This window comes from Vipera berus (genome assembly GCF_964194415.1).
Source record: "Vipera berus genome assembly, chromosome: 5".
NCBI classification, from domain to species: Eukaryota; Metazoa; Chordata; class Lepidosauria; order Squamata; family Viperidae; genus Vipera; species Vipera berus.
In genome coordinates this window covers 64,971,153-64,984,453 of record NC_138207.1, presented here as the reverse complement: position 1 = coordinate 64,984,453, position 13,301 = coordinate 64,971,153, and the positions used below count along the sequence as shown (strand labels likewise).

General features: G+C 37.2%; 1 protein-coding gene across 2 annotated transcripts in view; it reads right to left on the bottom strand.

Moving 5' to 3' along the window:
* DOCK1 (dedicator of cytokinesis 1) overlaps positions 1–13,301 on the bottom strand; it is a 443,954-nt gene that overhangs the window by 139,037 nt on the left and 291,616 nt on the right. For both annotated transcript variants that reach the window (XM_081328492.1, XM_081328491.1), the window contains exons 30-31: positions 12,724–12,802; positions 9,293–9,393 (exon numbers count right to left, since the gene is read on the bottom strand). In XM_081328492.1, coding sequence (XP_081184618.1) covers positions 9,293–9,393; positions 12,724–12,802 — 180 coding nt within the window. The remainder of the gene's footprint in view (positions 1–9,292; positions 9,394–12,723; positions 12,803–13,301) is intronic.

The window sequence follows — 13,301 nt, the reverse complement described above, 5'->3', positions numbered from 1 at the left end:
ACAGATGACATCTAGAACAGGGCTTTTCAACCTTTTCACCCATTGTACCACTTTTAGGAGGAGTGCGGTGGCTCAGTGGTTTAGGACGCTGAGCTTGTCAATCAGAAGGTCGGCAGTTTGGCGGGTCGAATCCCAAGTGCCACATAACAGAGTGAGCGCCTGTTACTCATCCCAGCTTCTGCCAACCTAGCAGTTCGAAAGCACGTAAAAATGCAAGTAGAAAAATAGGGACCACTACGGTGGGAAGGTAACAGCGTTCCGTGCGCCTTTGGCGTCTAGTCATGCTGGCCACATGACCACGGAGACGTCCTCGGACAAGTGCTGGCACTTCGGCTTTGAAACGGAGATGAGCACCGGCCCCTAGAGTTGGAAACGACTAGCACGCATGTGCGGGGTAACCTTTACCTTTACCACTTTTAGGATATGGCAACATCCAAGTACCACCAGTCACCTAGCAAGGTGTCAAAAACTTGATGACCAAAAAAAAAAAAGGAAAAAAGTGATGAAGTACAGGTAGTCCTCAACTTACAACAGTTCACTTAGTGACTGTTTGAAGTTACAATGCCACTGGAAAAAGTGGCCCCCAAGCCACAACCAAGCAAGACACCTGTCTGCTGGGCGGCGCCCTTCCTCCAGTCCGAGGTTTTCATTATTGTGAATAAGAGCCTTGGTGGAGCAGTGGGCTAATGCCTCCTTAAGTAACACCAGCTGCCTACAATTAGTGCAGGTTCGCATCCCACCAGACTCAAGGTTGACTCAGCCTTCCATCCTTCCGAGGTAGGTAAAATGAGGACCCAAATTGTTGGGGGCAATTAAGCTGACTTTGTAATAATGCCGCTTGGGGTTTGTGTGAAAGCCCAAATAAGCAGGCATATACATAGAATGAAGGCTACTGCTAAGCTTGTAAGCCGCCCTGAGTCTTCGGAGAAGGGCGGGATATAAATGGAATTAAAATAAAAAAAATATATTTCTGTTGAGGATTGGCAGCAGGGGTGGGTTGGGGTGTGTTTGTTTTTTATTCCCCCCTGTCTGCTGGGTGGTTGCAGCAGATTTTGGTCACTCACATGATCCTGGGACACTGTGACCATCATAAATATGAATCAGTTGCCAAGCATCTAAATGTAAATCACAAGATCCTGGAGATGCTGCAACATTCCAGCTGATCAGCACTTCTTCTGGGCTCAGAAGCGCCAGGATCAGCGCCGAACTCCAGCTGGAGCCTGGCATTGATCCTGGCACTTCCACTGAGCCCTCACAGCCCCGAAGAAGTGCTGATCCTGGAGCTTTTCCTGAGCCCTGACAGCCCTGCAGCTCCAGCCTTCTCTCGCACAGGCTTGTGCAGTGCTACCACCGGTTCAGCTCATTCCCCTCCCTCACTACCACTTTTCTAGGATGGTCACGTACCACTTGCCAGGTGCCAATGTACAGCAGGTGGTACCCATACCACTGGTTGAAAAGCCCTGATCTAGAACACTGGTTCTTAAACTAGGGGTAATTATGCCCAAGGGATAATCTGGGCATAATCTGCGAGTATGGGAACAATTTGTATTTTGCTCCTAACAAAATACTGGTGTAAAACAACCAAGTCTGGTTTGTTGGGGAAATGACATTCGAAATTGGAAAAAATAATTTGGACAAACAGTTTCAAAATATAGATCTTGAGTTTCAGATGAGTAAAGGTAATGGGTAATGTTGAAAAACTACACGATGGTTTTTAAAATGTTTTGGGAATCATTAGAAAATGAAAATCAGATGATGTCTTCTAGAACAGAGTTCTCCAACCTTTCCGGGCTCGAGGACCAGAGGGAAGGAGAGCAGCTTCAAAATTGGTGCATGCGTGGACATACACGCAAATGGGACCACACATACTGGTGAGGCACTAGCAGACATGTTCGCACGTGCGGCATGTGCTGGCCCCATGCACATGCACGAACAGCCGTGGAACCCCTACGGCAGCTAGCGGCCTGTTCACACATGCACAAATGGGTCACGCAAACCATCCGGGCTAGCAGCACATGTGCAAACATGCTGCAGACACCTGCCTCCAGTAGCATCTCCGTTTGCGCCTGCACACATGCACAAATGGGGCTACAGGCGCTACAAGTTGGTGGAATGCGCTCTCATGCGTGTACAAACCGGCCAGCCCTTTCCACAGCCCATTGGCAAGAGCCCGCAGCCTGGTCTCAGGCTACAGACCATAGGTTGGGGACCCCTGTCCTAGAAGATATCTATGCTTTGGGGAAAATAAGATTATAAATATTGTAGTGAGATCATTAGCATAAAAATATTGATGAAAAAATTGAAAAACAATAGCTAAATCATAAACTTTTATCAAACGTGCATTTCTTCATTAATTTAAGGGCATTTGATTTAATTTCCTAGGCTCAGAATGAAAATAGTTTATCATCAGATATCATGGTATGGCTACATTTATACATTGTAGATACCTATCTTATCCCTCAAGGGATTCAGCATTTACATGAAATCTCTGAATAAGATCATTCAGCATATTGTTATCTACAGCAGAGGTCCCCAAGCAAAAGTTTTTTTCACAGACTGGAGAGTGCATGGTTTTAAATGCTGCCTGCGTCCCACAGATGGGGCTTTGCTTGTTTGTGTGGACTACTTGCTGGCATGCTGTGGCTTGGTACTGGTCCATGGCCTGGGAGTTGGGGATCCTGATCTACAGCAGATGATCTGTACATTATAGCTTATGTATTCTCTAAACCCCATGTATTAATATGAAGTATATATCACACCTTTTTTTTGATAACTTAACCACCAGTGCAGCAGGAAAACATGGTTAGTGATAATAATGACTAAGCAAGAAATTTATACTAAATCAACGAAAAACAAATTATATTCTAGGCCTAATAGCATACCTATTTTACTTTAATGATGTTTGCTTAAAAAGGCAGGGTAGCCTTGGTTTGTCAAATCCGAAAATTGAGGCATAATGGGTGGGTTGTTGCACTGATTGTTAGGTTCTAATTCAAAGTGCTGGTTATCACCTGCAAAGCCCTACAGTGTAGCATTGGGTTATATCAGGAGTCACTTTTCTCTGACAAGGCATTCTCTGTGATCGTCCGAAACAGTGACACTACCCCGTTACTTCTGATATTCTAGAAAGCTCTAGGATCTCTTACTTTTAAGCACACACTTGCATCGAGTAACCATTTTCACTTATAAGGTAAAGGTAAAGGTTCCCCCGCACATGCGTGCTAGTCGTTTCCAACTCTAGGGGCTCATCTCCGTTTCAAAGCCGAAGAGCCAGCGTTTGTCCGAGGACGTCTCCATGGTCATGTGGTCAGCATGACTAGACGCCAAAGGTGCATGCAACGCTATTACCTTCCCACCGTAGTGGTCCCTATTTTTCTACTTGCATTTTTACGTGCTTTCGAACTGCTAGATTGGCAGAAGCTGGGACGAGTAACAGGCGCTCACTCTGTTACGCGGCACTCGGGATTCGACCCACCAAACTGCCGACCTTCTGATCGACAAGCTCAGCGTCCTAACCCACTGAGCCACCGCATAGCATGGTGTATATTCCCCAGTCCCTATTTGAGGAAGGTGGGCAGTTCAGAAACCTTCCCTTCCTGTAATCCCTTAATTCCAAGTAGAGTTGGATGACTGGATGGAGTTGAACATTTATTGGCTGGATGCCCTTCCTGATGCCATATGGAGTTTACAGCAGATATATATATATATATATATATATATATTTGTGTGTTTGTGTGTGTGTGTGTGTGTGTGTATATATATAGTCCTAGATAGTCCTAGGAGAGAAACATCTGCTGCTACCTAGAATTGAACTCTCAACCTTCCAAGTGGGGGGTGAGCATCTTCATCACTAGGACACTATGCTGCTTATGACAGATAGATAGACAGACAGACAGACAGCATTCTGTTAGAAATGGGTCAATCTCTTATAGGAGAAAAAAATATAGAACTACTTTTCAATGAGAACTATTCCTCACTTGGACTTTGATAACTTTGATTTTATGTTTCAAATATTTATTTGTACAAATCAATTGACATAATAAAGATTTATAATGGTAACATTTATATTTTATACAAACAAAATCTAAAACATTTCCTATAAAATCTTGGCATTTTATGGTTATGAAGAGAAAAAAATTCAAAATAAAATAAAACTTTGAAATTTAATTTTAATTTTGACTCAATAAGAGCATTTGATATTGATATATCCCGAACCTTCGCTCCTTCCGACGTGATCTAAAAACCTATTTGTTTGAAAAAGCCGGCCTGGTCTGATGGGTTTGGGTTTTAATTATTGTTTTTAAGTAATTTATTTATTGTATTTGGGCACTATGGTTTAATCTGTTTTTAATTTTGGTATTTTGGTATTTATTGCCCTGTTCACCGCCCTGAGTCCTTAGGGAGAAGGGCGGTATAGAAATTAAATAAATAAATAAATAAATAAATAAATAAATAAATAAATAAATAAATAAATAAATAAATATAGTGATAATTTAAATCACAATGATGTAGTATAGGTATTTTCCCCATAAGCCTATATAGGCATGTATAAACTTTGCTTTAATCACATATTTTTATTGATTTCCATACAATTAACTTTCTTAATTCATTGCTTATACATATTTGCTTTGAATACCTTTTTATTCTTAGTTGCCACTATAATCACCTGCAAATACTCAATTATTTATCAAATAATCACTCATTTATCACTTTCAAACAAATAACCACTTATTTGTTTATTGAGGTATTGCGTGCCATCTTATTATCCTGGTCTTCTCTAATTCTTGTATTGGGATGGAAATGTTTATAAAAGAAATAATTCTGGAAGTTCATATAATCCAAATGCAATAATTTGAAGAAGGTAATTAGGATATTATAAACAATTCAAATTAAGCCAAATAATTTGTTCTGTTTTGTTTTAGAAGACAACACTGCAATCTAAATAATTTACATTTTACGGCATAAGCTTGAATTAAACTAATTCAGGTCAAACACACGGATCATGACCCCGAGCTTGAATCAGAAACATAGGAAGAAATCTTAATCAGAACTAAATTAGAACAAGACAAAACAAGACAAAATTCAGTTTTATTTTTTAAACTGAATCTAGCCATGTTTTCTCAGCTATAAGCACTTTCTGTGCATATTCTCTTTGCTGTAGAGTAGACTCTTTACTGTAATTTATGGACCTTCTTTTATTTTTATGCCCACATAAACACACGTGCCAACTGTTTTCAATTGGCTGGGAAAGTCAGGGCAGTGGGAATCATTCTGTTTGAGAAATTCATCATAAGAAATCCAGACATGGCAACAGAGAAGATAAAGCATAGCAACAGAGAGGATTGGAAGTGCACTCAAAAGCCAAATTAGTTGGACTCCGTGGCACAATGATGAGACCCAGACATCCTTATTGTAAGTCTCTAGGGCAGAGAGAAAGGAATTGGAAGCAACCAAGTGGAATACTTTGATATAGAGAAGCTAGTTTTGCTAGAATACCAACCAGGTAAGGTCAACTGCTATAACTGGCATATTTATATTATATTAAGAAAACTAGTTCAGGAATTTTTAAATTTAGTGGAAGCTTAGATCTTGTTAGAAGAATAGGGCCTATTTTAAGAAATTACAATAACAGGAAGAAAATATAGAGATTAATAATCTACCAGTAAAAACCAGATATAGCAACATATATTAGCCTATGATTATAAAGTGGCTGAATATATCAACTTAAGCATTGGTATTTATGTGTTGGAAGGGGGCAAATTAGAAGATAGCACCCTGATTTCCTGAGAGGATAAAAGATCTTGACTCTATTGATTTCTTTATGTATTTATTACATTTATATGTCACCTATCTCATTATCAAGTGACTCTGGGCAGAAATGTAGAGGCATTTCACCATCAACTGCCACTATGATTAGAGTTCTCCCGCTCAGCACTTCCCTGCATTTCCCATGTTCAACTTGGTTTCTAGTTCATAAGCAATTCAACTAGAATTTGCAACTTTGAATATAAAAACAGCTAAACAGTATGGTGTTGTTAGAAATTATTATGCATCTTGTATTCGAAACTGAAAATGATTTTTAACTTCTGTGTGTCTACTTGCTTGTTACTTAGTAAAATAAAATTTTCCCACTGAATCTCGATTTAGTGATTAAAGCTATGTGGTAAAATATACTGAGGAAACCTTTTATGTTTAGTTTAGAAAAGAAATAAGGAAGGAAAACAGCATGCTCAGCATGCTGCTAAGCTGTCATTTTAGCAACTGGCAGGAAATGATGGTTGCCGTTTGTGATTGAGAGCCTAGGAGAGTTCTCTAAATAAAACAGGTACTGGATATGAGGGTAAGTAGTTTGAATGTCCTCCTATATTCTAGGTTTGGGTAGAAATTGATGTGTAATCTAGAAGTTTAACGAGAGAAATAATAGAGTTTATTTGTAACAGTCTCTCTTATCCAAAAGAGTAATGCATTTTTAATCTACTTAAGTACTCAAATCATGTCTTATTAATTTAAAATAGTATGTTATTTTCAAAATTATATATTTACCTTTTGCTCCAACAAAAATCTAAGAAAAACATTATGGAACTATATTCTCACATTCTACAGGGCATTTACATACATGCTTGTATTTTCTTGATCCAATCTTCAGAAATCAGTGACAGAGCAGGGAACACCAAAACTATTTACTTGCTTGGTGTGTGACTGTCCATTTGTCTTTCGGAATATCTGTGTGTCTATTTTGTGCAATTTGTATAAAGACATGAACACATGAGACCCATGGGGGGGGTTGTTCTCAAAAGGTTTTGGTTATGTGGAATGTGGAAAAATAGCAGAATTGAAGCCTCTGGAAAGAGTCAATTCATTCTCCTTCAAAAAAAGTTTGTTCCCATAAGAATTACTTGAGGTAATGGCAGTCCAATAAAAACATGCCAGGAAAAATTACCAGACTAAGCTGGGGCTTGCCAAGGCTTGTTAGAAAGTATAACAGTGAATGGGAACTTGTATTTTAAAGCCAGTAAACCAAATGATGTACTCTACACAGTGGGCTTCCTGCTTTAAATTTTCCGGAACTGAAATACAGGTTGGTTAAAATCTGAGCTTCATAAATGTGTGAATAAGTGAAGCTTTTAATGCAGAAAGTGACCAAAAGAAGCTGTAAGCCTAAATTCGGTTCTACACATCCTGAGTTTTTGGATAAACAAAAACAAATAGTGCTTGTGGGGTTACAAAGACTTTGCTACATCATTCCATTTATTAACCACACTGATTTAAGCTTAGGGGAAACTACCTCCATTACAGAAAACACTAGTTCAGTTCCAATTATTAATATCTCATTGGGTTAGATTTTTACCTCTCTAGAGCTGTAATGAGCTGCAACAATAAGTCAATATGGAAGTTTGTAATGAATTATGAACAAGACATTATGCAAACATGTATAATAATAGCATTTTCGCATCTCTGATGCTGGCAAATTGACATAACTACCATAAAAACATTTGCTGTTTCAACCATGGATGGATACTAATCAAGGAGAAAAGCAACCTAGAACTAAGGAGAAATTTTCTGACAGTTAGAACAATTAATCAGTGGAACAACCTGCCTCCAGAAGCGGTGAATGCTCCAACACTGGAAGTTTTTAAGAAGAGATTGGACAACCATTTGTCTGAAATGGTATAGGGTTTCCTGCCTGAGCAGGGGTTTGGACTGGATGACCTCCAAGGTCCCTTCCAACTTTATTATTATTATTATTATTATTATTATTATTATTATTATTATTATTATTATTATTATTATTATTATTATTATTACAGTATGAATATAGACTTTGCTATATCAAAAATCTTTGCATTCACAAAATCCTATTATGAATGGAAAGACGTACTGTGTCTGTGGACATTCTCTTCATGGAGGTGAGATGGGCTCCCTCTGTGTGGGCTTGCTTGGGGTTCATGGAGAAGCACGCAACCATAGAGTAGCCCTCTCACCATTTTTTAATTCATTTTTAACATCACTTGATATTTATAAAAATTTTACATAATTTTTAAATGGTTTAAATATTTATTTATACACACAAAGTACAAATGTGAGGGGAAATAACACTTTAAAAATTTGATAAAATAAATGATAAATCTTTAATTTCAATCCACTGTAATTTATGTGAGTTTTGAAACTGAAATTTTAAATAAAATCTGTAAACTACTTCTCTAAAGCTAGAAAAAGCAGAAGCATGTCAAAGGTCTAAGATTTATTCACGTATTTCACATTAAAATTCATCTCAAAATTAGCTACAAGATCTTTCATTATATAATTTTTGTTGCAAGTTTTACAAAGAAGATAAAAACTAACACAAAATAATAAATAGTAAAAGCAGTAAATATATGTGCAGCAAATATAAGTACAATTACAAAATTATCTTTTGCTTTATGATAATAAAAGAAAGTTCCATTTTTTTCTATTATCAAAGTTTTTTTCTAATCATCAACCCCACAAATAACAACTACTTCTTTTTCCCTTTTATGCAAAACTTTTATAAGGGGGTTTCAGTCAGCGATAAATATATTGCTTTCCTCTAATCAGAGTTTATGTAGCCATCACACAGGTTTCATCATCTTCTTGCTACAAGATCTTTAATATTAAAAGGTAAATATAAAGGTTCCCCCGCACATGCGTGCTAGTCGTTTCCGACTCTAGGGGCCGGTGCTCATCTCTGTTTCAAAGCTGAAGAGCCAGCCCTTGTCCGAGGACGTCTCCGTGGTCATGTGGCTGGCATGACTAGACGCCAAAGGTGCACAGAACGCTGTTACCCTCCCACCGTAGTGGTCCCTATTTTTCTACTTGCATTTTTATGTGCTTTTGAACTGCTAGGTTGGCAGAAGCTGGGACGAGTAACAGGCACTCACTCTGCTACGCGGCACTCGGGATTCGACCCGCCAAACTGCCAATCTTCTGATCGACAAGTTCAGCGTCCTAACCCACTGAGCCACCGCGTCCCTCATCTTTAATATTATAGCAATGTAAACTGTTAAGAGGAGATTAAAATGAACAGAAAAAATAGAGGATTAAAAATGGTGTTTTCTAAGGTAATTTTGAAGCATTTTAACTCCATTAATATGACATAAGGTAAATGTTTGCTTTATATTTTAATTTTGGACCCTAACTTGATGCTAAAAATATGATAAATACTTGAATCACAGTTTCAAATCTAACCTTTCATCATACTACGATTACTTGCCAACTTGTCTTGAGTTTTCTGAGCAAATTCCTATTCATGGTTTTTATCTGACATATAACTTACTTGTTAAGTATTTTGCATCTTTTAGTACTTGAAAAATTCTCCAGTTGTAATGACTCTTGGGTAAGAAAAGCAACAGCAAGATGAAAATAGTTGTTCCAAAGCTGGAAATGGCAAAAATTACAAAAATCATCAACATTTTAATACTGAAATATAATGATACAGGTAAGTTAGTAAAGATATAATTTATATTATGTATATTAATGTTAAGAAAACATCAAGCTACTGAATATTTATTAATATTTATTGCTGCATTGGGGGAGTTCCACGTTGGAGGTGGCTGCTAAATTGATGGTAGATTCTTCCTCCCTGCTTGCTCTCTACCTGTCCATCTTTTGTTATCAACTTCTGTTTTGTTTTCACTTCTGTTCATTTCTTCATTTAAATCACATAGAATAGCTCCACAGCAAGATGGGAGACAAATAAATTTAACAAATAAATAAATATTGATTAAAGAAATGTACTTGTCTAATACTGAAATCAAGTAAAACAAAAGGAATGAATATCTGAAAACCTTTAAAAATCTTCTTAAATATAGTTTGAGAACCTCCCAAAAGAAAAGAGGTGGTTTCTTTTATTGTTCTATTGAATACTGAGGAAAAAAATCATATAGCACGCAAGGTTGATGTTTTAAGTTTATTTTTTGAGCAAAATTTGTCTTTGCAAAAATTATTCAATGAAGTAGCTGAACAAATTATATGACATAAAACAAGTGACTTTATCCTTGCTTGATTAAAATAAAGAAATCCCAACAGATTATTAGTGAAGATTGGAGAAGATGTTACTTATTGGTAACCATAAGTAAGAGATGAGATATGGGATGAAGAGGAGATAGTGAAATTTATTATCATCATCATCATTTATTATTATTATTATTATTATTATTATTATTATTATTATTATTATTATTATTATTATTATTAATAATAAAAAAGTTGGAAGGGAACTTGGAGGTCATCCAGTCCAACCCCTTGCTCATGCAGGAAACCCTATACCATTTCAGACAAATAGCTGCCTAATCTCTTCTTAAAAACTTCCAGGGTTGGAGCATTCACCGCTTCTGGACGTAGGTTGTTCTAACTGTCAGGAAATTTCTCCTTAGTTCTAGGTTGCTTCTCTCCTTGGTTAGTTTCCATCTGTTGCTTCTTGTCCTGCCTTCAGGCGCTCTGGAGAACAGCCTGACTCCCTCTTCTTTGTGGCAGCCCCTGAGATATCGGAACACTACTATCATGTCCCCCCTTGTCCTTCTCTTCATTAAACTAGACATACCCAATTCCAGCAACTGTTCCTCATATGTTTTGGCCTCCAGACCTCTAATCATCTTTGTTGCTCTTCTCTGTACTCTTTCCAGAGTCCCAAATCTTTTTTATATTGTTGTGTCCAAAACTGGATGCAGTATTCCAAGTGTGGCCTTACTAAGGCATTGTAAAGTGGTATTAATACTCCACGTGATCTTGATTCTATCCCTGTTAATGCAGCCTAAAACTGTGTTGGCTTTTTTTGGCAGCTGCAGCACACTGCTGGCTCATATCTAAGTGATTGTCCACTAGGACTCCGAGATCCCTCTCACAGTTACTGTTGAGCAGGGTACCACCTATACTATACCTGTACATTTGGTTTTTCTTGCCTAAAGATTGAAGCTTACTTTTTTCACTGTTGAATTTCATTTTGTTAGATAGCGGCCAGTGTTCCAGTTTGTTCAGATCCTCCTGTATCTTAAAGCTATCTTCTGGAGTGTTCGCTATTCCTGCCAGCTTGGTGTTGTCTGCAAATTTGATGAGTTCCCCGTCTATCCCCTCGTCCAAATCATTGATGGACATGTTGAAGAGCACTGGGCGTAGAACAGAGCCCTGGGGCACCCCGCTACACACTTCCCTCCATGTAGATGCCGTTCCACTGAGGACCACACACTGAGTACGGACGGTCAGCCAGCTACGAATCCATCTGGTGGTGATGCTGTCTAACCCACATTTTTCTATCTTATCAAGTAGTAGGTTGTGATCTACTTTATCAAATGCCTTACTGAAGTCCAGATAAATTATATCCACAGCATTCCTCTGGTCCACTAATTTTGTCACTTGGTCAAAAAATGCAAAAAGATTTGTCTGGCATGATCTGTTTTTGACAAACCCATGTTGGCTTTTGGTAATGACTTTGTTTGCCTCTAGTTGTTGGCTGATTCGTTGCTTGATTATCTTTTCCAAAATCTTCCCAGATGTTCAGGTCAGGCTGATAGGTTTGTAGTTTCCTGGATCCATTTTTTCCCTTTTTTGAAGATGGGAACTACATCAGCTCTTTCCCAGTCCTCTGGTAGTTCCCCAGTGCTCTGGGATCTTTGAAAAATGTAGTTCAGTGGCTCTGAGATCACATCTGCCAGGTGCTTGGGAACCTTGGGGTGTAATCCATCTGGTCCTGGTGATTTGAATTCGTCTAGGCTGGATAGGTGCTCACTTACCATTTTCTTGCCTATCCTAACTTGTGTTTCTAATCTATTTTTATGGTACTGTTTTTGATAGGTTGGACTGTTTTTTCCCTTTGTGTAAAGACGGATGCAAAAAACGAGTTGAGTAGTTCTGCTTTCTCCCTTGTCATCTTCTTGCCACTTTCCCCCACTAACGGACCAATCATTTCCTTAACTTTTTTCTTGTTTTTTACATGTTGAAAGAAGCTTTTTTTGTTATTTTTGACTTGTCATGAAAAAAGTGGGGAATTGCTTTTTTAAGGGGGATATTTTTTCTACTTTTTTCTTCCTTGCTTTTTTGCATCTTTTTCTTTTAATCTGTATTATCTTTTATTACTGTAATAATTTTTTAATAACTTTATTATAAAAAGAACTTAAATAATATGGATAACTAAAATACAGATTGTCATTAGGTCTAAAATCTATATAAACTATATATATCTGTAAATATAGAGTCTATTATAAATAATTACATATATACCATATCTTATGCCACATGTCAATGCTGCAAACATTGGATGTTTTTGCTCTGACAATATAAGAGGCAGCCTTTTTCTTTAAACTGCTTGCTCTGAATATAAAGAAGCTGCAGGGAGGCGTATGCTAACCGGATGTATAAATTAGATAAGAATGGGGAGCACGATAACGGAAGTGAAGCTTGCGTTTAGGGCTAATTGGAGAATGTGATTAATGACGTGTAATTAAGGGAGGGAGTTGTGCATGATAATGATGGGTTTAGGGGAGGAGAATTCAGATTCTGGCTTCCATCCATGAGTGCCGATGCTTCGTTCTCATTATTATAGACTTTTAGAAAAACAATGCCTGAATGTTGTTTGAACTGTCTCATTAATCAGAACCATGACACCACATATAAATAGCACATTCAATGAGAATCTTAAAAAAGAGGACTACAGAAACATATACTGAGAAGGACTTTTAGAAATAATAAGACAATATTCAGTGTATGTTTTACCTGTAGCTCAAAGCTGGTTTGATCAAGAAATTTTTTGTTCAGCATATCTGCATACTGATTAATTGCTCGCAAAAAGACTCTGAAAGATCAAAAGAAAATTACATAATTACACATTTAAGACTTTAGTGCCTTTATAAGTTTGGCATTCCAATTAGCTATAAATCCAAAACTGCCAGGAAAGTAGGTGTTATAGCAATAATTTTAAAATATGTGCAATTTTCCCACTATTAAGTATACAGAATTATGTGCAGATATTTCAGTCAATCAAGGAAATTAGCATATGTAGAATCTGATAAAAACAGGAACCTTTTTGGATGAATTCATTTCTCCTTAATATAATTTCATGAAAAGATAATCAACAATTCTACTTACGTATAAAGCAAAAAACATATTTGTCTTATAAAGCCACAAGTCTTCATTGTTAAGAATCAATAGATGATGAACAGTGCTTTGAAAATTCTAGTTGTCAAATGCTTTTATCTTTCTGTATAATTTATGCGTAGTTCATCAAAAAGAGTATAATTAGATAAAACCTTCCAAAAAAGAATTTACTTTCAACAAGAATAAACCTTACTATT